This window comes from Osmerus eperlanus, chromosome 4 (genome assembly GCF_963692335.1).
Source record: "Osmerus eperlanus chromosome 4, fOsmEpe2.1, whole genome shotgun sequence".
Lineage (NCBI taxonomy): Eukaryota > Metazoa > Chordata > Actinopteri > Osmeriformes > Osmeridae > Osmerus > Osmerus eperlanus.
In genome coordinates this window covers 9,945,377-9,970,370 of record NC_085021.1, presented here as the reverse complement: position 1 = coordinate 9,970,370, position 24,994 = coordinate 9,945,377, and the positions used below count along the sequence as shown (strand labels likewise).

Genomic DNA, 24,994 nt, shown 5'->3' with positions numbered 1-24,994 from the left:
GTGTAGACAGAACAGAAATGAGTGTCAGGGCATCGACACGTTGACGATCCAGGGGAGGAACCGAGTAGTGCAGCAACTATACACCGACACCTGAGACTGGGAGAGAACCCAAGAACAAGCTGTGCGCAAGAAAAAAAGTGAATGCTAATGTATTATACTGTGTAACATATGTAGCCTAGTCTAAAATATACCATGCATCGTTGAAATATTTGAAAACGATTGCATGCTCTATGACCTTTTTAATACAATTATAGCAATGTCACCTCTAGCCTAAATGAGAACCTTATGGATGGCAAAAACTCTACAGGTCTACAAGTCCCACGTTGAAGGATGTAGGCCTACTATTTTAACGCAGCTTTTTGTCTCATAACCATAACGTGGACTTGAACAGACCTTATTAGCAAATTGCTAAACCTCTCGGCATATGGCAACAAAGCTTAACCGGTGCTGGTGACAGCGAGCCCGTCTAATCCTATTCCCCAGGCAGTTCTAATGGTTAGTCTACCGTAAAGGCAAAATTACAATTATTCAGGAACCCGTTTTTATTTTGTTTTGTATTGACCGAAACTCGTGTTACAGGTGCACGTGAAATTATGCTGTGGGTTGGACCAAGGGCGCGGCTAGTGCCGCTCGCTCAAATCATGTATATAATGACACCGCGAGCAATGATAGGGTTAGACTGTCGGGGCTTCACCGGGAAAAGCTTGAAGTCCTTTTGTGTTCGCAACAGAAGCACTGTCCGTCAGTACTGCGCTTTCACTATGGCAGAACATTTCATAGATCAAGTAGCTTTCAACAAGCCAAAGGTAAGTTATATTTGAATGGTTATATTTGAATGGTATACCATTCATAGCCTATCATTCTGTCCAGCAAAGATAAAACATTTGAATTATAGGCTATAAAGCAAATATCCTTGGATACTTCACACGTACCAAGTTATTGGCTACACAGGTTATTACAAAAATATAACACTTTGACTTGAATTGAAATGCATTTGTATTCTTCTATTTTATTTAAAAAGTGGTATAGGGTTATATTTCCTTGAGCGAATGGTATCACAGTTCATGTGTGGTTTCTTTTTCAATAACTATCACTCCCCTACAAAATGCATATTATATGGATGAAAGACAGACAATCTAAGAAGGCCAATTATAGTAGATTACATGTCATCACCTGTATTTAGTCAGAAGATATTGTATTGGTGTACCTGGATTGGTAGATGGGGATCAAGAGTCACATTGCCAGGGCATGTCCAACTATAACATATCTTCAAGCATACTATGGACAGGAAGCCATAACCTTGAGTTATTTTGATAGCTGTTTCCTATAGAATGTTGTCTTTAGTCAAAGGATGTGCTTTAAATGTAAGTCTAACTGTAACCTGGACAGTCAAAATAACTTTACAATACAGTTGTGTCCTCCATCATGCAGCTCAGACACAAAGGCTTCTGTTTCCGAAGGCACGGAAAAGACAGACACTCAGGGAAACTCTCGTGTCAGCTTCTTTCCCTCACTGCTCCCTTACAGTAAGAATAGTGACACACAGAAATGCTAGTGCCCTTTGGAGTCATAGCAGCCATTTGTTAGCATGCATGCCTTCAAGCTGATCACTGATAAAGGAGAAGTAATGATTAGATCTGTGTGTGTGGTATGTGTGGTGTGCTTGTGTGTGTGTGTGTGTGTGTGTGTGTGTGTGTGTGTGGGTGTTTGTGTGGGTGTGTGTGTGTCTGTGTAAGAATGTCACACACGGTTACGTTTATTGCAATACACTGACAATGACTTTGCGAGAGGGATCGGAAAACAGAGATGGTCAGCCTTGACATTGACTCAGAAGATAATCTCTTCATCAAACATTTACGGATTCTCCATTTGCAGCCACAGTGTGTTCCACACCAAAGGACATTCCCAGGCACAGGTTATTTAATTGAAAGAAAATATAACTTCAATGAACGACAGAAAGGATTCCATTGTTAAAAAGGTTCCTATGTGTAATCAATACTCAAACAAACAAGTGGTTGTGTAAATATTGAATCTCTGGCTCGTTTAGAAGACATCAGAAACAGTTACCGAGGATGATATGTTGCTTATTTTTCATGCAGGTACTGTACTTTAGAGAAAGAAGACTGATGAGAAAGTAAAGCAGAGGATCAGTTATTGCTTAACCCTTGTGTTCTCCTCGGGTCGTTCTGACCCATCAGTCATTGTGACCCACCGTCGTATTGCGACAACTTTACCGCATACAAAAACAAAGTGAAGCATTTTCTTTTAACCGTCGGGCTGTCTCAGACCCCCCACATTGCGAAGGTTAAAAGAAAAGTATTTTTATTTGGTTTTGTATTGGGTAAAATTGGGTAAACACAATGATGGTTCGTTATGAACCTTTGGGTCATGTGACCCGAAGGCAGCACGAGGGTTAAACAGCTGATGACTTAAGCAGCTGTGTCTCATCTGATGGCATGTTCTGCAGAGCCGTGATGCTCATCTATGATCTCTCGGATATTTGCGAGTCTGAGAAAGTTTGCTTGTTTCAGGCATTTTAGAAACCTAAACAACAGCTGAATTCTTTCCATAACCAACTAATGGTCAAAACATGTCTAGGAGAATTATGTTAGTGAGTACATGTAAGTTGTTTCACAAAACAATTACATTCCATGTGACTTTCTCTCTCTCTCTCTCTCTCTCTCTCTCTCTCTCTCTCTCTCTCTCTCTCTCTCTCTCTCTCTCTCTCTCTCTCTCTCTCTCTCTCTCTCTCTCTCTCTCACACACACACACACACACACACACTCTTACAAACATACTAAAGGCCAAGCACATACCCGTGGTTTCTACCTATTCACATGGTAGAAAATGAAGAAGTTATGTTACAGTCATGTGAGTGAGCCTGTAGCTTGCAAAGTGTTTGCTGACAAATCAACTTAGGACTTCTCGGCCAAGAGTAAAAGATGATGCTGCAGAACAAGTGATTTCAGTCAGCATTTGAAGATTGTAACGGTGTCAGTTCTTATACAAACCGACCCAGACTGTCAGTGAAAGGACTGGGAGGTACTTGTTCATACATGCTTAACTATTTCTTGTGTTTGACTCTTGCTCTCTTATTTCACTCTGTCTGATACTCATGAGATGATAAATGACTTCCTGTTTCCGATCTGTACTGCTCCTGTTACAGAAACACAGATGTGGTCCGCACACAATCATTACTCAAGTAGGGGAGATACATATTGCGGGGTTGTAAAAGTTATCGTACAAAAACATCACATTCCTTCAGTTGATTACACGCAGTAAATAACACAATTCTATCAATGGGTTACATACGAGGCAAGTAACCTTGACATATAATATCCTGCAGGAAAGCCTCAAGCAGATGTTTTTTCTGGTTTCATCCTAGGCTATTGTTCATTTAAAGGGTTGTTTGTCACCTTGATTAGAGTACATGACATCCTTCCTAAGCTAGGCTTAACTTGAGTTAGCATTATTTCCCAGACAATTACCACATGTCCTGGGCACATGGTCAGGGACAGTTCAGCTTCTATCGTAATAGGGATTCAATGTTACACGGCACATAGACCATGTACAATAAGATCTTTTTATCAAGCTTTTTTGTTACTCTTTTTACTCTTTTGTTGCTCTTTTACATATCAGGTGGTTCAGATGACCAAAAATGAGAGATGTGTGTGTTTTCTATTTGTGGGATACTGTAAAAGTTAACGGTTGAAAAAGAGCCTTGGATAACCAAAGGCAGGCAGGCTGGCTGGGCTCAGCCGTTGGAGACGAGCTGGGAAGATTTAGCACTTCCATCTGTCAGTATAACTCACGACTCTCTGAATTGGAATAAGGGCTACAGCACTTGCTCTCTTCTCTGGCATCCCTGGCCTTTTCATTGCTTGCTTTATGCCTAGTCATGCGGACCGAATTGGAGATGTAGCCCTGGCCAACACATTGCACCACCAGTCCAGAAACTTCAAACAGACACACTGAGGTGGCTGCACTGTCATATAACAACATTCTGTCCGGTTGCAAATCTCAATGTCAAAGTCAAATCTGTGGGATGGAGGTCGAGGGTCGTCTGTAATTGTTGGGTATGGCCATCATTGTGCTGCATCTTTCCCCCACAGGTTGAGCTTCATGTGCACCTGGATGGAGCCGTCAGAGTGCAAACCATCCTTGACGTGGCTGAGTATGTTGAAACAGTATGGAACTGACCTTCTGATTTTGATTTAATGATCAACTTACATTTTTGTCTGTAGCTTTAGAACAGTGCTATTGCAGCATTTTAGCATCAACCTTACTCTGAACTCAAACATCCTTGTTAAAGTACATACTAGAATATGGTTTTACAGGTTGTCACTAATTGTAAAGAGATGATTGTTCATGCAAGCCGTGCCCTTGGTCCAACCCACAGCATCATTTCACATGCACCTGTAACACGAGTTTCGGTCAATACAAAACAAAATAGGGTTCCTGAATCATTGTAATTTTGCCTTTACGGTACACTAACCATTAGAACTGCCTGGGGAATAGGATTAGACGGGCTCGCTGTCACCAGCACCGGTTAAGCTTTGTTGCCATGTCGTTTTGGGCGACAGGCCTTTGGTCTCCTGGAACAGTTGGCATATTGTAGAAGAGCAAAGTGAACTAACTGACATCTTATCTCCCCACTGCAGGCGGCGAGGGATCCCCCTGCGTGCGTCCACAGTAGAGGGCATGACGCACAGATGTGTGGTCCACGAGCCTGTCAAAGAGTTTAAAGAGTTTCTGGACAAGTTCGAGGAGTATATGCCTGTCATTGCGTAAGTGGACCTGCACCATGTGAAACCAACGTTGACATGCTTTTAGGCAGGGGTCAAAGGTCAGTTTGGTCAGAGAAGAGCACCGGTCAGGCGATGATGGCAACGGCAGATCTTCTGCTGAAGCTGGATGATCTTGTCCTCAGTCATACCACACTGCAAGCTTTTCTGGAACAGTGTTAAGCCTCCCGATGGCTCGGAGTGGAAGTACGCAACATAGGGCTACAGGCAAAGCCAGTGAGGGTGCAGTCACAGAAACCAGATACTCAATAGGAATAATGTAACGTTTATTCGTTATACACAGCAACACCGGGATCAAAGAGGACAATCAGTGGCACCAAAGAAAAAAAACAAACAAACCCGCCCGCCCCTTAGACCGGTGCTAAGCACCTAAAAAAGACAGTGGGTGGTGCTCACTGCTAACCTGGGGAAGTAACAAAAGGTGCTACTACGTGGGTGTGAAATGTAGACCCCGGGGTATCTTACCTATCCCCGTTTGTCCCGGTGCGCGCAACAAAACAAACAGAAACAAAAGAAACTGAAGACAAGACCCAAGCAGGCCTCTAAACCAAAGTAAACTGTAAAGACAAACACATAAACAGAGATAAACCAGTAAACCAGGAAAACCAATACCAAACATACCAGAGCTCTGCCACAGCTCAACACAAAACCAGTCCTCTCTCACACTAAACACACAGAAACAAAAAGCTTTTAAAGGGAACCGGTTGATGGAAGATCTGGAACAGGTGTGGCGACGAACTGATGACTAATTGGACCCAGGTGTGCACATCTGATGACCGATGACGTGGGAGAATGAGGCAGTAGGAGGAGACAGAACACAAAACAACACAAAACAGAACACAAGACAGGCAGGGCAAACAACGTGCAAGCACGTAACAAACAGATTGTGTCATGATGCCTAGTCGAGACAAGTTTCATCATTTACTGCAGAGGAAGTGGTTGTTACAATCATACAGTGCAGGGATACAGTAGGTGTATCCAGTCAGATATTGCAGCAGAGACCGTCCGGACAGGGCTTGCCACCCTTCTATATGAACACTACCTGATAATTGATGTGTTTTTCACCCCTCGCCAGTGTAGCTGCAGCCCATGGTAGAAGTACAACACTGCCTTGTTATGTCTGGCAGCAGCTGGCAGTTACTGTAGAATAAAGTGTTCTTTATCGAGGCCCTTGAAAAGGCCTTGTTTGCATCCATAGCCTCCCCTGCAACAACACAGGGAACTTTCTAGCTGCGTTTGGTTCATGCAGGATTGTTGTGTGAGTTGGTGGATGAACATAGTGTTGGGGGTAGGGTGATTGAGGGGAGGATGACGGAGGGGAGGGTAGGGTGAGGGAGGGGAGGATGACGGAGGGGAGGGTAGGGTGATTGAGGGGAGGATGACGGAGGGGAGGGTAGGGTGAGGGAGGGGAGGGGAGGATGACAGAGGGGAGGGTAGGGTGAGGGAGGGGAAGGGAGGATAAGGGTGGTTGGCGGATAGGACAGGCATTCAGGGCTCTAATTAGCATTCACGTCTAGTGTAAATGCTGGAAGTGGTATTTACCGTGTTGTGATGTTGTCAAGCCTAAAAAGCCTTAGAAGTAGGACATGGTTTAGAGGCTAGTCAGCCTAACTGAATTTACACTCTGAAAATCCCTTTTGGTTAATACTTTAGGTTTATGTGAATCCGTACTGTGATCTTATAGCACAACTAAAGTAATAAAACTCAAGTCTCAAGATGCACTGCTAGGTGACCATAATTACCGAATACATGCTGTTGTATTTCCTGGCCAGGGGAGACAGAGAAGCCATCAAGAGGATAGCCTATGAGTTTGTGGAGGACAAGGCCAAAGAAGGCGTGATCTATGTGGAGGTCCGATACAGCCCACACCTGCTGGCCAACTCTCAAGTGGACCCCATCCAGTGGAACCAGGAACAGTATGTTTTCTTGTGTTTAGAGGATACGCTGTACAATATGGACACTACTACTTGACATGTATCAAAAGTAATTTTTCAACACACTTGATGAATATATTCACATGCTGTGAAGATAACGTGCCATCCTCTAAACCTCTGTGTCCCCCCACCCCCTCCCTCCCCATGTGCCTGCTGCTCCAGGGGTGACCTGAGCCCAGACGAGGTGGTGCGCCTGGTCAACCAGGGCCTCAGTGAAGGGGAACAGGCCTTCAATATCAAAGCCAGGTCCATTCTGTGCTGCATGCGCCACATGCCAAGTAATGCACTGTTCCCAGTCTGGAGGAGGCTCTACACTTCCACATAGGAGCCCCCTTTACTGTTGCTGGAAGCCCCACTGGTAGCAGGATGCCGGGCCTACAGGTTCCACTCAGAAGCACATAGCACTTACTCCCAACTACTATCAGCCTGTTATTGGCATGTAGCAGTGTCTATTTCATACCAAACTGGTGGATCAATTTGAAGGATTTGGGCAGTACTATTTGTGAACCTTTCTATCCTTTATGGAACTTTACTTGTTAATCACCATGCAGACAGTAAAACGGGCTCCTATGCATGTGTGTTTATGTGTGGTACTGTGCTGTATCACTGGATGACCAATTGCAAAAGCACACTCAAGACCACTCATGGTCTCTCAAGTCAAATATGTTCATTTGGTTTTAAATGACTTCCTTACTGTACAGACAAAGCAAAGTTATGTTTGTGGTTGCTATTTTCAATTAAATGTGTGTTTCTTTTGCAGATTGGTCCATGGAGGTGTTGGAGCTGTGTAAGAAGTATGTTAATGAGGGAGTGGTGGCCATAGACCTGGCAGGAGATGAATCTCTCAACTGTGTGGCCTGCCCAGACCACCGGATGGCCTTCGAGGTAACCTATAGCCTCTAACCTCTTACACCCAACATACTGTGGCCCATTACTTGACTGATACCACATGTGAGTGATGAAACCAGAGCAAGTATGGAGATCCCAAATGGTTACAACATTCCTAGTGTGAGAAATGTGAGCATGAGCCTGGGCGGAACAGATATTCTAAGGAGTAGAGTAAAGCCCATATTTCTGGTATGTACCCAAGACAGAAAATAGATCTGTTGGGAACACTGGACTGAAAATCATTGTCTGGGGTTTCTGATAACAAAGTCAAAGTACAGTCAGTGTTTATTAGGCCTATTGCAGTACAGAGAGGCCATTACAGACTCACTGTAGGTTGACTCTCACAAATGTATGTCTTATCATCGTCAGTCATTTACTATGCAGTCGTAAAGGTCACAAATACCACGACCAAGAGGTTACCAACGAGTGAACACTGAACTCAGTAATGATAGTGCTCTATGAGGTGCTTTATTTACTACATTTCAATGTTATTTATTGAGTAGATATTAGTGTTACGTAAATGTTGATTCAAGCCACCCAGAAGTTGACAGATGTTAGGAAATCCAAGTTCTTTGAGCTGTGAAAGGGAACATTGTCTTACTCATGGTTTATTTCTGATAGATCTAAACACTTGTGCTTCCATTAGATCGCATCTGACCAGGCCATGTGACCCGTTCTGAGTTGTACACTGTTGTTCACTAAGAAAAACAACAGTGGGAATGATTCGAGGATGGAAGATGTTTCTACCATAATATAGTACATGTTGTCATGGTTATAACATCTGTTTCAATCATTAGTGTGACAAAGGGCAAAGCCTAAAATGGGAGCCCAGGGACACTAACTATGTTTATAGTGGACGTTTAGACATGATCTCATGCGTACATATTCCAGGTTCAGAGAAGCCATGCTGGTTCTGCTAGGATAAAAAAACATGGACAGATTTAAAAGGATTGTGAGATTGTGTTCGCCAGACACACTTGCATTCTTGACACCAGACTCAGAATGGACTCCCAGTATGCTGTTTATTGCTCTCATTATTGCTCACCTGTGTTACATGCCTTTCTGTTGGAGACAATGAGAGGCTGCTCGGGTGGGGAGTGCTGACTGATTGGAAAGCCAGATGGGTGGCATGTGTGTGTAGGTGATGCTGTTGTTCCCTGTGTTGTTCACAGGAAGCAGAGCGCTGTGGGGTCCACAGGACTGTTCATGCAGGAGAAGTGGGGCCGTCCTCAGTCGTCAAAGAGGTCAGCTTCCCTCCCTCATTAATATGGGGAAAAGGATTCCAAATCAGTATTTGTCGCCAACAACCAGAAACAACATAGGATTCATCATTCAAGAACATGAATCCTGTATGGCATCTATAATGTATTTATGGAGCCCAAACATCATAGGCACATTACACTGTGAAATATCATTTGCTTCCTGGAATGCTGCCTGGAATGCCTCTCCTGAAAGCAGCCATCGGTCATGTGGCACACAACTATGCAACCTAATACAGTGTGTGTCCAGAAATAGGCTTATGTTTTTCATGTTTAGCACTTTCATGGGAGATGTTTCTGCTTTAGCCTTGTGAATGATACATTTTGCATTTATATCTTATACATGTAACTTTTATCCAAAGTGGCATATGGATGGTGCATAAGCGATACACAGATCATGCGTACACAGAACATCAATCTGCTGTTTGCCCTCAGGCTGTAGAGGTTTTGAAGGCTGAGCGGATTGGGCATGGCTACAACACCATTCATGACCAAGACTTGTACAAACAGCTCCTGGCCCAGAACATGCACTTTGAGGTGTGGTTTGTAAATCAGATTATTGCTTATGTCTTTCCACATTATTTATTTCAACTGAGGACATTGTGTAAAAACAGAAGTCTATATCATATTATTGCAATCAGTCCATTTTCTCACCACAAACCAAAAACCCATTAGTCCTGCTGCCCTGCTTCAGGATGTAATTAGATGTTCATTGTTAGTTCAGATCATGTTGAAGTTTGTTTAATGTACCATACTGACCTCTGGTGGAGAGAATTCACATTTCATCTGTTCAGAAAACCAGGGCAGCAGTCTCTTTTGTGTCCCTGTCTGTGGAGATGACATGACCTGCACCACTAGATCTAGAACCTGATCATTGTGAGGGCGCTCACATCACTGTGAGATGGGTCTGTAGTGTTCTCTCATGGTCGCTTCATGTGTGCTTTCAGACGTGTCCCATATCCAGTAAACTGACAGGAGCTTGTGACCCTGACTTCACCAAACATCCTATCATCAGGTGAATTATAACGTGCCAATGATTACTTTTATTGAACTTAACGTGACACATACAGTGCATAAATCTAAAAGGTTTGTTTCATACCTTATAAATTAAAAAGGTGGTGTCTTTGTGTTTGCAGGTTCAGGAAAGATAAGGCCAACATCTCTCTGAACACAGATGACCCATTGATCTTCAACTCCACCCTGCAGCATGACTATGTCACAGTGCAGAAGTACATGGGATTCACTGAACAGGAATTCAAAGAACTGGTGAGACCAAACACACCCACGTCAATTACATTTGAGCAAATGTCTTCAATTCAAATGAGATCAAGTTGAACCACTTCAAATTCCCAGCTATTCAGTGTGTGCACAGTGTGTACTTGAGCTGTGTCGTGCTCTGTCCTGTAGAACATCAACTCAGCAAAGTCCAGCTTCCTGCCAGAGAAGGAAAAGAAGGAGCTGGTCCAGAAGCTGCACGAGGCCTACGGGATGGTGCAAGACACCGCCTTTTGAAGGAATCAATGAAGAGAAATGAACAAACAACCAGAAACAAACCACTTAAACCCCCTACCACTCCCACCAGCCACAACACAATGTCTCTGTCTGTATAGAATCCACTACACACAGTATTATAGCATAGTGAAACTAATGTAATGGTTGTTGTGGTGGATCAAATGCAGACTGTGTTTTGATTAAGTTGTGTTGGACGCACACAGAAGCAGTAGCTACATTAAGTTCTTCCTAAATAATCTGAATAGCGCCCGTATGTACAGTTTATTCAACAAATTACCCTCATATTATCCTACCTATTAGAAAAATTCAAGCCAATGTTATGCTTTTTTTAATTTACAAAAACGTCTTGATCCATAATCTCAATGTTATGGTCACTGTGATCGAACTACAGTGCAGGGAAGGACGAGCACTTAGCATCTATGATGCAAAAAATGTATTATATTCATAGGAATTATAGGCACTGGAATTTAACAGGTTATCTGTATCTATGAACCTATAATGTAATCCCCAGTTCTTGTTGTCTCCAGGAGGAAAGATGAACTGTTTACATTTGAAATGGATCAGGTGAAACAGCACTATACCAAATATAGTACTGTGAACAGTAGGTGGCGCACCACTTTCATGTTAACAGTGATGCCTACTGAAGCAGTCCTTCAGTTTAGAATGACAACGTCCAAGATACTTTATCCTAAAGAGGATCTAAAATGTAATCAGTACTATCCGAATTGTGATTTTATATTCTTTCTCATTACTTACTTTTTTACTCCTTTTGTAACATGGAGAGAATGGCACATAACAAGAAAATCAAAACAATAAAATACTTTTGCATCTTTAACCGTTTTCCTTTCCTTCTTGATCGCCGGGGAAACGGCTTAAACATGATGAACCTCATTAGGTTTTATGTTAAGCACACAAACAGGCGATGGGCTGGCACTTAAAGCATTAGTTAAATTGAACGCAGTTTTGCTAAACAATATGCCTACTATTCTCCTTCATCCTGTTAATGGGAACCCAAGACCGCTCTGGGTCTAAATGTAAACAGGGACTTCCTGTGACCAGTCATATGTACACACAGGCTACATTCAATAATATTTATGGTACTGCAAGCACTCAACTTTTATACCTCTATTGGTCATGACTGTCTGGACAGTTACATCAGTCTGCAACCCCTTTTTACTTTTCCATTTTGTATTTTCAAGCCAATAGACATCTCTGTATTTGAGTGATCTCGGTAGTTGACTGATTGAACTGAGCACTTGCATATCATGTGGCAAAAACACAACGGTTGCAATAGATTCATATGTGTTTTATTACACAAAGAAGTTCCTTATACAAAGGTTTTACACTTGAAATAAATATGATCTTCCTACAGTACATTATACCTGCTAACTACATGTTACTGTAAAGGAAAAGGTCAATAGGAAACGATAAATGATGAGCAGGTCACCATGCTCAAAAGAAAGGACAAACAAAAAGGATTATGCATTCAGTACAGCTCCTCGTTATGGCGGTCTATATTAGATATGGGACGGGATGCCACAACATGGTCTAAATGTGTTGTATTCAATCAGTTCATCTCCAGTGACATGAATCTGGAGATCTGCGCTTTCTCAGAGTATTGGGTAAAACTATCCTTCCATCCATAACCGCACCGCAGCAGTAACGGCACCTCTTCCGCAATCAGTTCCGCTAGAGTTCCGTCATCTTTAGTCCCCCGTGTATCTGGTTAAAGAGAGGCATGCATGTGGGCTGTCAGCAGGGCGCTGGCTGGGCCACAGTGAGGGGAGAGGGCCTTGCTGCTGGCTCAGAATGGGCTGGGAGAGGAGAAGGCGTCCGGATAAGACAACACAAAGATCCTCTCCCTCTCTCTCTCTCCCTGCTCCATCTCCCCCTCCTCCGTGCTGAGGGTTTAGGACGGGTCCCGGTTCCCCTGGGCGTCTTGGCTGGCAGAGCTCTCTCCCTCGGGGGGCGGGGAGGGCCCAGGCTGCCCCTCTGAAACACATTGATGGGTCATCACCAACACAGAGACCTGAGCTGTACGTACATATAGGCACGCTCACACACACACACACAAACTACTCACTCTCACACACACACTTAGGTTGAGTGCACTTAATATAATAGTGAAGCCGAGAGGGTTGGCATGCCTCTCAGAGGCTGTAAATCAGACTGAAGGCAGAGAAAGTGACAACAATGCTGAGGAAAGGAAAAATATATACACTGCACTTCCTTCCAGCGCATCGTACTAATATTGAGGTTTTTCCATTTGCTGGTCGGGGGATTCAATTGTTATGAGGAGCAAATCAAGAGCTAGGGTGTGCATTTAAGTCAACAGAAAGAGAAAGGAGGGGCAAAGGGGTAACAGTTGTGGTGTGTGTGTGTGTGTGTGTGTGTGTGTGTGTATGTGCGTGTTGAAGAGGCTAACCTTGGCCAGCCTTCAGGTCCATCTCTGCCATGTCTTTGGTTAGTTCAGTGGCGCTCACTCCCGCCTCCTCCCCGGCGATGTCAGGTACTGCGTTCCTGCGGCCGGTGCGATCACAGCTGATGAAGTCCGAGTACGACGTCTCCACGTCCATCATCTCTCCATGACCAGAGCTCTCATCACACCTGAAACCAGGGACGAGCACACAACGCAAAACGGGTGAACACGCATACTGAACTTCGATGTTGAGCAATAAATCACACCCAGCTAAACCATGGAGGACAATGGAATACAGAGATGTGGTAGGTTTCCACTGGCATAGCAGGAGTTTATAATTGCCATTTCTATTTACGTGCATCAGCTAATGGAGCTGGCGTCTGTGCTAATTTACTGTCCTCATTACCACTGCAAAACAAAAACGCATCAATCTGCGACTGATCAAAGCCCCCCCCCCCTCCCTTCCCCAGAACTTCACTTGCGTCACATCCCTCTTCCAATAGCACTTGGCCTGTCCAAAAACGACTGACACCGCAGGCCAGCCTGAAAGGGGCCCAGTCTAGCCCAGAGTGCGTGGGATTGATCTGAGGGAACTAAAGTGTGTGTGCTGTGGACATTTAGATGACAGCCAGGGGAGAGCCAACAGCCCCGGAAAAGAGGGTTTCAAGCTCCCATTAGCTATTCATCCAGCCTCTGTCTTCTCTCCACAGTCCATATTTAAATGGGTCATGGATCCTGCCAGCCAGTGAAACACCATACAGCTGGTGGTTCCTCAGAGAAAACAAACGGAGGAGGGAGAAAATAAAAAGAGGGCTGATCCAGAAAGGGAGAGCATCTGCTGCATTTTAAAAGTAGGACCAACGTCATGCTGTGACCAACAGATCAGAAAAACGCTGCCATTTGCTGTTCTTGTCTTTGGTGTGGATGATTACATAGGCCTTTGCACTCAACCATAAAAGTGTGTTGTGTGTGTGTGTGTGTGTGTGTGTGTGTGTGTGTGTGTGTGTGTGTGTGTGTGTGTGTGTGTGTGTGTGCGTGCGTGACAACAACACACCGTACCCAAAACTTTTCCATTTCCTTTTGATAAAGTCTAGGTCTCCTATGTAGAGCATGACAAAACCCTCAATGGCAGGGTCATACCCATACAGCCACACATAACCCAGTTAGCCCACTGGAGAAAACCCAGTTAGTACTTCACTAACAGATGGACTCAATTCCGAAACCAGAGGAAATCACTCAAAGGTGGAACGAGAGAAAGTTGGCAGGCCGTCTCTCCCAGGCATGCAGCAGTGGAATGGTGACCCAGGGCCGCTTCCCAAGAACTTTCCCTCACATCACATTCCACAGCTATCAGTCAAAAGGTCCCAGTATTGTGTTCTCTGAATGAGAGCACAATGCCAGACAGGAAATGCCCTGGGTCAGGCAGTAAGGGGGGGCAGCTGTGTTGGTGCTGTCCTGGAGATCGTGCAGAGAGATGAGATGGCAGGCAGACAGACAGACAGAGACAGACAGACAGACCTGTAGGACACACAGACAGCAGGATGAACAGGCCCTCCAGGAGAACACCACCTAGTGAAATGTCACAATGGCTGTCGTCTTAGCCTGCGAGCTCCTGTCAAGAAAACACCTGTACTCCTTCCACAGACCACACAAGCTTTCCACATCCACATTCACATTTTCCGGCAGACCAAACACCACCAGCATTACAGTACATCCTCCTCCATGGCATTTGACTAACTCCAAGTCCTCCTCTGCTGAACAGTGCTTGAAACATCCAAAAGGTTGAACAAGTGAAAGCAAGCTGAGCTGTAACCAACAGCACTGCCTATGTCCCCAGACTGACATTCAGTCTGAAGATCGTCGCTGGTCAACAGTGATAACCATACAAGGCATGGGAGTCTAGGAGGGCTGTGTGGCTCCACCGTCTGCTCTGACAGACCAGTTGTTATCCGGTGCCTAACAACAGCGTATGGAGTCCTGACTAATTGCCAGTGTGTTGTTTAATTAGGCCTCTTCAGCCGACTTGCCCACACATGTGAGGATAAGCCAGGCCATGAGATCATTAGTGGGTTTCCATGGAGGGCCCCTGTGCCCTGTCTCACCCATCTATTTCCTGTCTCACTGTGGCAGCATTTAATAACATTGTTGCCTCTCTTCTTCCTTATCTCGGTCATTTCATCTCAACCCACAGAAGCCAAGGTAATAACGAATAGACGTCGGTTTTGGTCGTGGGTGTGTTTTCAGCCACTGACTGCATGTGAGCCAATAAGCCTGGCATTCATGCAACCAAAACCAAAGGCATTTGAATAATGTAAAGTGACCTGCATAGAGGCATATTTTCTTCCTTCTAGAATCTTCTCTCATAAAACGATCTCTATCATGGTCTGGTGAACATGTTTACTGATGCCATTTTGAAGCATCAGTGAACATAAACTAGACATAGGCCTAGCTTTAATGAAAAGTAATTACCTCTTGGAGCATGATGTCCAACCTCTAGTTTACAGTTGTACTAGAGATCAGACACTGGACCTCAATTCAGTTAAGCTAGGCTGCAGAGAAGTAGCAAGTCACAATAGAAACTCCCTTTGCTCAGCCAGTGGCCCACTTAATAAATCTGGGCTCTTTATGTGCTGAAAGAGCAAAGTGTGTACGGAAGGAAACCCGACACAGCTGCAGCTGCAAACACCCACCGGAGGAAAAATGTCACAGGTGTGCCTTTCCACTCCAGACAATAACCTCCCTCAACCCTCAGGAGGGATATCCCGACAGCTCAGGTCATCACATGAACCTGGTTTAGCCTCCTGTCGGGCTCATTCTGCTGCTCGTCTACAAGAGCGTGTTGTTCCAAACAGTAAACGGGGTGACTGATACTCTTTACCATCAAGTCTACTGCCAGAGTCGACGCAGTAGATACTTTACACGGACCTCGTCACACCGTCCACACACTCACAAGATATCTCAACGATATACCGCGACAGAAGTATCTTGGATTCATATCCAACCGAAGGCCGACTGAGATGGAGCCTTGATGGAGAGAACTCACCCGAACCTTGGACTTGGTTCCAGGTTTGGGGTGGTGAATGGATGCAGGGGCACGGCGACATGGAGAAGCAGCTCACGGTGATATGAGGAAGAAAAGCACAGGAGTCTCACGAAGGGAAGATGAGTCAGCAGTCGTGCTTTCACTGGGCCATTAAAGAGAGAGGCTCACTGCCACCCCACTGGAGCCTGTCAAGCGTGATTTGTGTGTAATAAACTCACATTATCTGCAATAACCAGCACAAAGAAGCCTTCGTCGACCTCTCCAACATCCATTAAGGCTGCCTCCCCCATCCAATTTCAAGTCGGTCAACTAATTTCACAGCGGTTATTGACCGAGAAGTGAAGTCTCCGTGTGATTGAATCCCACTCTCTCTTGTAACAACAACGCATCTCGCACGGCCTCTCTCGCTTGGATGACACGCTAATCTTCTCATTTTGCTGAGTGGCTCTGCTAAACGTTCAATAATTGTCTAATTAAACTCAAGCATGTAATGTGTTATAGCAACAGTGGGGACATACAGTTAGGTCCATAAATATTTGGACATTGACACAATTTATCATTTTGGCTCTGTATACCACCACAATGGATTTGAAATGAAACAATCAAGATGTGCTTTAAGTGCAGACTTTCAGCTTTAATTTCAGGGTATTTACATCCAAATCTGGTGAACGGTGTAGGAATTACAATACATTTTATATGTGCCCCCCCCCCCCCTTTTTAAGGGACCAAAAGTAATTGGACAATTGGCTGCTCAGCTGTTCCATGGCCAGGTGTATGTTATTCCCTCATGGGAGTTCGTTATTTCATTGACAAGGAGCAGATAAAAGGTCTAGAATTCATTTCAAGTATGGTATTTGTGTTTGGAATCTGTTGCTGTCAACTCTCAATATGAAGTCCAAAGAGCTGTCACCATCAGTGAAGCAAGCCATCGTTAGGCTGAAAAATCAAAACAAACCTATCAGAGAGATAGCAAAAACATTAGGTGTGGCCAAATCAACTGTTTGGTACATTCTTAAAAGGAAAGAACGCACTGGTGAGCTCAGCAACACCAAAAGACCCGGAAAACAACTGTGGTGGATGACAGAAGAATTCTTTCCCTGGTGAAGAAAAACCCCTTCACAACAGTTGGCCAGATCAAGAACACCAGGAGGTAGGCGTATCTGTGTCAAAGTCAAAAATTAAGAGAAGACTTCACCAGAGTAAATACAGAGGGTTCACCACAAGATGTAAACCATTGGTGAGTCTCAAAAACAGGAAGACCAGATTAGAGTTTGCCAAAAAACATCTAAAAGACCCTGTACAGTTCTGGAACAACATCCTATGGACAGATGAGACCAAGATCAACTTGTACCAGAATGATGGGAAGAGAAGAGTATGGAGAAGGGAAGGAACTGCTCATGATCCAAAGCATACCACCTCATCAGTGAAGCATGGTGGAGGTAGTGTTATGGCGTGGGCATGTATGGCTGCCAATGGAACTGGTTCCCTTGTATTTATTGATGATGTGACTGCTGACAAAAGCAGTAGGATGAATTCTGAAGTGTTTCTGGCAATATTATCTGCTCAGATTCAGCCAAATGCTTCAGAACTCATAGGACGGCGCTTCACAGTGCAGATGGACAATGACCCGAAGCATACTGCGAAAGCAACCAAAGAGTTTTTTAAGGCAAAGAAGTGGAATGTTCTGCAATGGCCAAGTCAATCACCTGACCTAAATACAATTGAGCATGCATTTCACTTGCTAAAGACAAAACTGAAGGGAAAATGTCCCAAGAACAAGCAGGAACTGAAGACAGTTGCAGTAGAGGCCTGGCAGAGCATCACCAGGGACGAAACCCAGCGTCTGGTGATGTCTATGGGTTCCAGACTTCAGGCTGTCATTGACTGCAAAGGATTTGCAACCAAGTATTAAAAGTGACAATTAGATTTATGATTATGTTAGTTTGTCCAATTATTTTTGGTCCCTTAAAAAGGGGGGGGCACATATAAAATGTGTTGTAATTCCTACACCGTTCACCTGATTTGGATGTAAATACCCTGAAATTAAAGCTGAAAGTCTGCACTTAAAGCACATCTTGATTGTTTCATTTCAAATCCATTGTGGTGGTATACAGAGCCAAAATGATGAAAATTGTGTCAATGTCCAAATATTTATGGACCTAACTGTAACAGGCTTTTCATACGTGGTGTCGCAACAGCCAGACTTGAGCAATATGAGGAAGCCAAGCTATGAGACCAAAAGAGCATGAATAGGAAACTGGTCACTACTCTCTTCCTTATTAAAAAAGGGAATGCTTTCCAATTCTGAGGAGAGCCCTCATAGTGAAAACATGTGCCACCGGCTTCATTCACAAGTATCAAACAAGACAAGCATTCAGGAGAGAGATAGAAAGGTAGTAAGTGTTCCAGCTTACCAAAATAATCAGAACCGGTTGGCCATCTGCTGCTGTGTGTACACAACGCCAGCCCTACAGTCGGCAGCCTGTGTGTGCAGACAGGCGTCCATTAAGACTTTCCAAAGATAAGTTTTGCATAATGAGCAGCAGACCCCAGCACCTCAGGTCCTTCCCCTAGTCTGAACACAGCCACACCAATGAGACTGTGGGTACTGACCATTTACATGATGTCAGCTGCTAGCTACCGGACAAGCAGCTCACTTCAAACACTGGGGAGGGAGTTGTATTTCCTCTGCAGGACTGGCATTGTTGTTTTACACCGGTCTCCCTTTCAAATATACTTTTTTTTTTTTCTGAGGTGAAGTCTATTCAGCACTAGTGGGTATGTGCCTCTTATATCCTTCCTCTTTTTATGAGGCCCCACCTGGGTGTGAAAACTTAATTTCCCTTGGTGGGGTGTGTTTAACTTGCGAGCCAACTAGCAATTGCCGTTTCATTTGTCCAGACAAACATTCCCCTCACTGAAAGAGGCAAGCTGGCCAAGCTTAATTTAGAATTAGTCACCAGGGGTTTTCCAACACCTCAGGGCTGCAATTGGCCCTGTTGCTCCCATATGTAAATCTCTCAGATTGCTCCCTCGGGTTACATACACTGGTTATACTCTCCAATCAATCTTTCCTTCTTAGACTGGGGAGAAACAATACAATGCTTGGATGACATCACTTAACTGTGATAACATCTTAAATTACCTTCTGAAGGAGATGCAATAAGGCTCTCAACCACCGCCGTTGAGGGCCAGGGGACTGATGCATAGAACAAGGAGTAGATGGGCCTACTCTTACTAAGCTAATGTGAAATCAAAAATCCATCCAGACTGAATTATGCTGGTATACAGAAGCAGAAGTGGCTCCACTTCACAACTGACTAAACCCCTCAATGCTCATCCAATGACATTTGCATCTCATCGGAGATCATTCTTTGTTGGCAGCAGGTCCAGTGTGATGGACCATCTTCTTCAAACTTGAGGGACGAGGCAGGCACAGAACACAAGGCTGATTCAACCCCTTCCTTGACTCTGTTCCTTGGTGCAGTTTTGCAATAAGCCCTTTTAAAGTCATGGTTACAATATTGTGAGGCTAGACTGATCCCAGTTCTGGGCATCTTCCCTCCTATAGCGAGCAGTGGCCAGCTGCGGTTGGATGACATCATTGGGGCCTCATTGGGGCCTCACCCACTGACATGACTCAACACCACAGGAAGTGGTTTGACAACTCCCTGATATCTGGAAGGTCTAAATTACAGTAACATCACAGCTTCAAATGAAAAGATCCACACAAGCTAAACTGGCTCAAACAGACATAACAGCAACAGCTGGGGAACTGTGAAGAACATGGAGAGAACTATATTTTTAAATATTATGTTTTGCCTTTATAAAGTTAGGTATAGTAAGGAATTTTCCCAAACAACATTTTTCAAAAATATCCAGATGATACAAGACTATCATCTTTTTGTTTGCATCTTTGTTGTCATTTCAGTCTCTGTGGCACACAAACCGATTTAGAATGACAACGGTCTATCTGACACAAACATGACCATAGGGACACTGTCAGGTGACAAATCCCTAAGGCCATTAACAGCAGCTGTGGTACCAATGTTTTGAGTAGGAGGTTTGTCTGTAAATGAGCTGAAATCAATCTTCTTTTACAGACTGCATTAAAGACAAGTAAATCGATGACCCTCCAACCCGCCTCCACCCGCCGAGACACATGAGAATGAGTCTACTGTAGCAACATGCCAACATTCAGGGTAAGGAAATCCCCTCTGTGTCTGGGAGAGTGTGTGTGTGTGTGTCTGGTACTGTATGTGAAGACCAGTCAGCTGCACATCATTCATGACCGAGTCAGAAACAGGTGGTTCAGCAGAGCTCCAGAATGAGGCTGCCGACTGAGGGGCAAAAACAAACTCTGACCTCAAAGCTCCGACTTCTGTAAGACGCACGTAGTTAAGGCCATTTGTGTGTTCTTAGACCATGTTTATCTACAACTACAAAAAAACAGAATAAAATACTGAAGAGTAGGATTAAAATATATGCAAAGCTGTGGAGCCAAATTTACTAACACACACACACACACACAGTTTCCAACCAAAATAGCATCAAGCTTCCTCATGATGCAGAGTTCAGAGAACGACCAATGTCAGAGACAAGACGTCCAACCCGGGACATGGCGAGTAAACCACTAATCAACCTGATCATAAATTCAGATACAGAAATGCTCCTAAACCAATTAATTGTAACATTTAGTAATACAATAAATGAATGTTTCACAGTCGTGTCAGAAAATGCTAACGGCTAATGTTCCATCTCACACAGTTCTTCTTCAAACATTTACTGACACCGTATGATCTGTTGTATATTTGAAGCTAAACCCTAATTTATGGGTAAGTCAAGCGAACTGAAAGCACACGGTAAGGACAAGAGGTGATCGTAATTCTTCCTCCAGGATCCAGGTTGATGGACTGGAAATATTTTGAGGTCTGTCTCGCAGTTAGACTCTGGTTTTACTCTGCAGTCAGTCTTAGACCGGTCCTACGGACCTGCCCGCCTGTCTTCCTTTCTGCCAACACACATAACAATATCAGACTTGACCAGGAAGCGGGTTGTTGGGTCGTGCTGTTTACACCCAGGCATCTACAGACAGTGGAGGCTGAACAGGACCACCAGAGTGCTCTACTGGGTGTACAGAGGAGGGAGGGAAGGAAGATTAAGGAATGCATGCATGTTTATTATGGTTGTTAAATAAGGCAATCTATCACAGGCACCACCAGTTTGTGTGGGACTTTATAAAGAACTGAGCTGAAGCATTTTGCTTATCCCAAATCCCAGAGTCAACTTGGGAGCCGCTTTATGAAACACCTGTTACATGGAATAGCACAACGCAAGCCAAACACGATACCCTCACAATGTCACACAGGCTGCATGCTGCACAACGCCATCCACACCCCCCCCCCCGAGAAGAACGTCGAGATGTCAGCGCCGACCCAACCAAGATCATCGAAACCCCATCTCGCGTACAGACCTGATCCAACGTCATCCTTCTGCTTCCGTTGTGATTCAAGGGGAATGGTGAACAGGGTTGGGATTCCGACACGGATTCCGACACGGATTCCTCCGTGCTGTGGGAGGGACTCTACAGGGGTCTGCTGAAGCTGCCCATGCAGCAATCCCACACAGCTGCATCACGCCTCTCCCCCACAAGTCTAAAAGGATGTGGGCGTCATGTGATTCGATTTTCAGAGTTGAGGATTGAAGGCTCTGAAACATTTCCCATAAGCAAGCTTTAAAAAAAAGGAGCATAGGCGTTCATTACAGTGATGTGCAGCAGTGGACAGGAGCAAAAAAGCACAACAAACAACCACTATCCTGCTAATGTCCAGAGTGAAGAACACAATGGACATACTTTATTCATCACTGTACACTACACAGATATGGACTGTACAAGCTGCTGTCTTTATTGAATGGCTGATCTTGAATTTCAAAGAAATATTAGGGACAGTGATCGTTCAGAGGCTTTTACTACGTTCCATTTCCTTCAATAAAGGGAATTGACGCAGGAATAAACAGTCAAGCCTAAGTGGTTGAACAGGAATGATGTGCATGGTAGAGGACTAATGGCTTCATCTGTTTAGGCCCAAACGCTGCAATGTTTGTTTTATAATCTACTCGACAGCAATGTGGAACATATAGGAAACACATATGGACTGGGAAAAACAGTTGCTTAAAAAGATTCATTGTTGTCAAGACCATTTATCTGCTTAAATCTACACTAAAATATCTACATCTCAACAACCCTACTCTATGTATATACACAGTTTGTTTCATACGAGTACAGGTTTATGTTAAAAAGTATGAGGGCGTAGTCTCCGTGTCACATGGCCATGGCCAACCACGATCTCCCGCCTGGGTCATTCAAAAGGCTGGGAGGGTGGTTGGCAGACAGTCAAAGTTTGAAAGACAGAATGAAAGAGAGGATAAACAACCAAGGATGGATGGCAGTTGGGTTGCCCTTAGATGCCTGTGTGAGGTCAAATCAGATACTGTCTGGTTATGGTGAAGGCAACGGTTCTTGAGACAGTTGTAGATGGATTGAATAAAAGTAAACACTAAACCCACCACTTGTCAGAAAATGTTTCACCTTTCCCACAAAATGTTTTACTTAGCTTTACTTATATTACTTAGTTTCACAAATGTAAATCCCCTCGGATTAAAATAACTGATCAACACCAACAATCACATAGTCAGACTCCAACACAAAACTCATGTGACCCAAGTTGAAGGTTCAGAATAGCATCCAGCAATCTCGTTCTAGACCTTCTAGTCTATCATGTCGTTTGTGTTGTGCTGTTTTCGTTCTGCCAGTTGGGTCACGAGAGACTGAGAGGAAGTGGCACCGACTCCTCAGGACCAAGTGAGGGAGCTAAGAACAGAGACAAGCAAAAGTCCTCTAGCAAACGACAGGGCAAGGAACATGGCGTGAAGTCAATGCAGTAGAACGGGCAACATACGCAGCCTACCAATACACACATAGCATCAGTGATTACAGAGAGGGTTGAAGACAGAAATAGAACGCAGATAAACACAATCCGGATGGCTGTGGAAGCATTGCACTCCAGGAGAAAGCCAACAAAGCCATTTAGATAAAGCTAAAGGCCCAGTCTCGTGGAGAGTGTTAAAACCGCCTCAGATCTCCGTTTCACAGCTCTGCCATGTTGTGGGGAGGCTGTGACATGAACCTGAAGCATGTCAAGGAGACATTCATCAACACTCAAGACAAGAATGCATGGTTTCCAAAGGAACGCTATGATTACCTCTGGAAATACCAGACCACAAACAACTGTGTATGTGTACATACTGCTCCACATATGCCCTTCCCCCCAATACACACACACACTTTCTCTTCCTCACTCTCCCTCTTTAGATTGGCTCTTGAAACCATGATATGGGGATCCTAATGTTCTACTGCTAATCATGTTACCGTTGCCAGCTCTGGACAGCCGATAGGAAACCGTTTAACTGAAGTAGAGGAGGATGGTGTTTGTGCAGCAGTGCAGATAAGACTGTACTGGCGCGACTTCACAAATGATAACCCAACAGCACAAATCAGGTCAGAACAACATGGTCTTAACTTGCATTCACTCAATGGAAACAATGGCTGCTCAATAGGCTAATCTGGAATACACAGTTAAGTTACTCAGTTCAGAGACAGTTAGGCTTGATTTGAATCAGGTGTATCTGTACTGGTCAGGATCATTGTTGATCTGCCAAAGGCTGAAGCTTCACACTGGAGGAGTGATGAACACATTTCAGACAGCTGGGTTTTTACAAGAACGTTAAATATTTTATGCATTGTAGGTCCTCAAAAAAAGCATGATGACAAATGTTTTCATGTTTACGGTTTGTCAAGGGCATAACTGGTCATACAGGGTCGCGATGAAACAGCTGAGGGAGCAATGACAGCTGACAAAATTACACTATAGTAAAATGATGTCTAGAGTATTGTGTATTAAAACATAATAGAACTAATACGATGGTAGTAAAATGACTAGTTAGGCAGTTCTGTCATCTATGAGAGTAGCCTAAACATCTTTTATAGAATGCGTCTAGTAGCAAAAGCTTAATATTCCAAAAACTGATTACAATTTTAGTTTGACCGGACGAGGCCTCCCTTTGCCTGTCCATCAAATCGTGGAAATTGTTCCGTCAAACCACACTGGCAGAAGTAGATTTCACACTAAGATCCAGTGTTCTCTTGGAATACCACGGTCCGTTTCAATGCGCAATTCCAGCGCATTTTATACATGCCAGCCGAACAATCATGCCAGACTTGTAATTTTTGCTTCATTACTTGCAACATTGTTACTGAAACTAAAATACATCGATCATTGACTAACCTTGGTTCGCTCTCCTCTCGTATCCACTTGTTACAATTGAATGTCAACGTACAAAACACCAATTAAGTTTCTCGACTTAAACCCGATAAACTGCACGAAACCAATGCGCAATTAAACTGTGTTTGTCTGTTGGTTATTAAAAGTCTCTGCAAGCCAGCGGGAGAAATGTACTCTTAACAACGTCGGGAAACAATGAAGGGAAAACAGCTGTTTCCAAAATGGAGTTAGCCTTCTCCAGCCAATCAGACTCACTCTGGAGCTGGAGCATTCTCGCCTAAACTCTGCCTTCTGCTTCTGCGATTTCAACCTCTAAACTCTATAATGACCAAAAACTCACATACAGCCTTTTTTTCCGACAGTGAAAACATATCTAAACATAATGTTTGCTCTGGAAATCAAGCATTACTCACATTCAACATACCAGACTAATGATTTGAAATTGGGTTTATTATTAGAATCTCCTCTCTGCAAAACAGCACTGCAGAGTGCATGCTTAAAACATGAACAAGTGAAGGTTTGGCTTAATTGTTGAACGAAATGGATAGCAAACAAAAACAAATACAACAAAATTTGACCTGATGTATTAGAAGAAAATATATAGGCTATTGTCAGTACAACATTGGCACCCTGTTACCAAATTTCTAAATGGCTGTTTCATTATTCTTATTTTGGCATGTATTGGCGGACACTGGACAGATATCCATTTAATTGACAAACACTACTTTCCCATTCTAACATAAGACTGCGATGAAGTTTCACTCTATTGGTATTTTGAGGAAAATAAAACAT

At 43.9% G+C, this 24,994-nt stretch overlaps 2 protein-coding genes across 4 annotated transcripts; one reads left to right on the top strand and one right to left on the bottom strand.

Annotated features, from left to right (window-relative positions):
• The first annotated feature begins 510 nt into the window (after positions 1-510).
• ada (adenosine deaminase) lies at positions 511-11,223 on the top strand. Its single transcript, XM_062458795.1, has 11 exons — positions 511-806; positions 4,113-4,174; positions 4,662-4,787; positions 6,578-6,721; positions 6,902-7,017; positions 7,500-7,624; positions 8,800-8,871; positions 9,322-9,423; positions 9,834-9,901; positions 10,023-10,152; positions 10,294-11,223. The coding sequence occupies exons 1-11, from the start codon at positions 594-596 to the stop codon at positions 10,396-10,398; spliced, it is 1,263 nt and encodes a 420-aa protein (XP_062314779.1). The 5' UTR covers positions 511-593; the 3' UTR covers positions 10,399-11,223.
• A 460-nt stretch (positions 11,224-11,683) lies between these two features.
• pkig (protein kinase (cAMP-dependent, catalytic) inhibitor gamma) lies at positions 11,684-24,408 on the bottom strand. Of its 3 annotated transcripts, none has more exons than XM_062458797.1 (3): positions 24,206-24,408; positions 12,824-13,005; positions 11,684-12,390 (listed from the first exon to the last, which is right to left on the bottom strand). In XM_062458797.1, the coding sequence occupies exons 2-3, from the start codon at positions 12,975-12,977 to the stop codon at positions 12,308-12,310; spliced, it is 237 nt and encodes a 78-aa protein (XP_062314781.1). In that variant the 5' UTR covers positions 12,978-13,005; positions 24,206-24,408; the 3' UTR covers positions 11,684-12,307. The 3 variants fall into 3 exon arrangements, with proteins under 3 accessions (XP_062314781.1, XP_062314782.1, XP_062314780.1); XM_062458798.1 differs by lacking the exon at positions 24,206-24,408 and adding an exon at positions 21,334-21,494; XM_062458796.1 differs by lacking the exon at positions 24,206-24,408 and adding an exon at positions 15,788-15,931.
• Between the last annotated feature and the right edge of the window lie 586 nt (positions 24,409-24,994).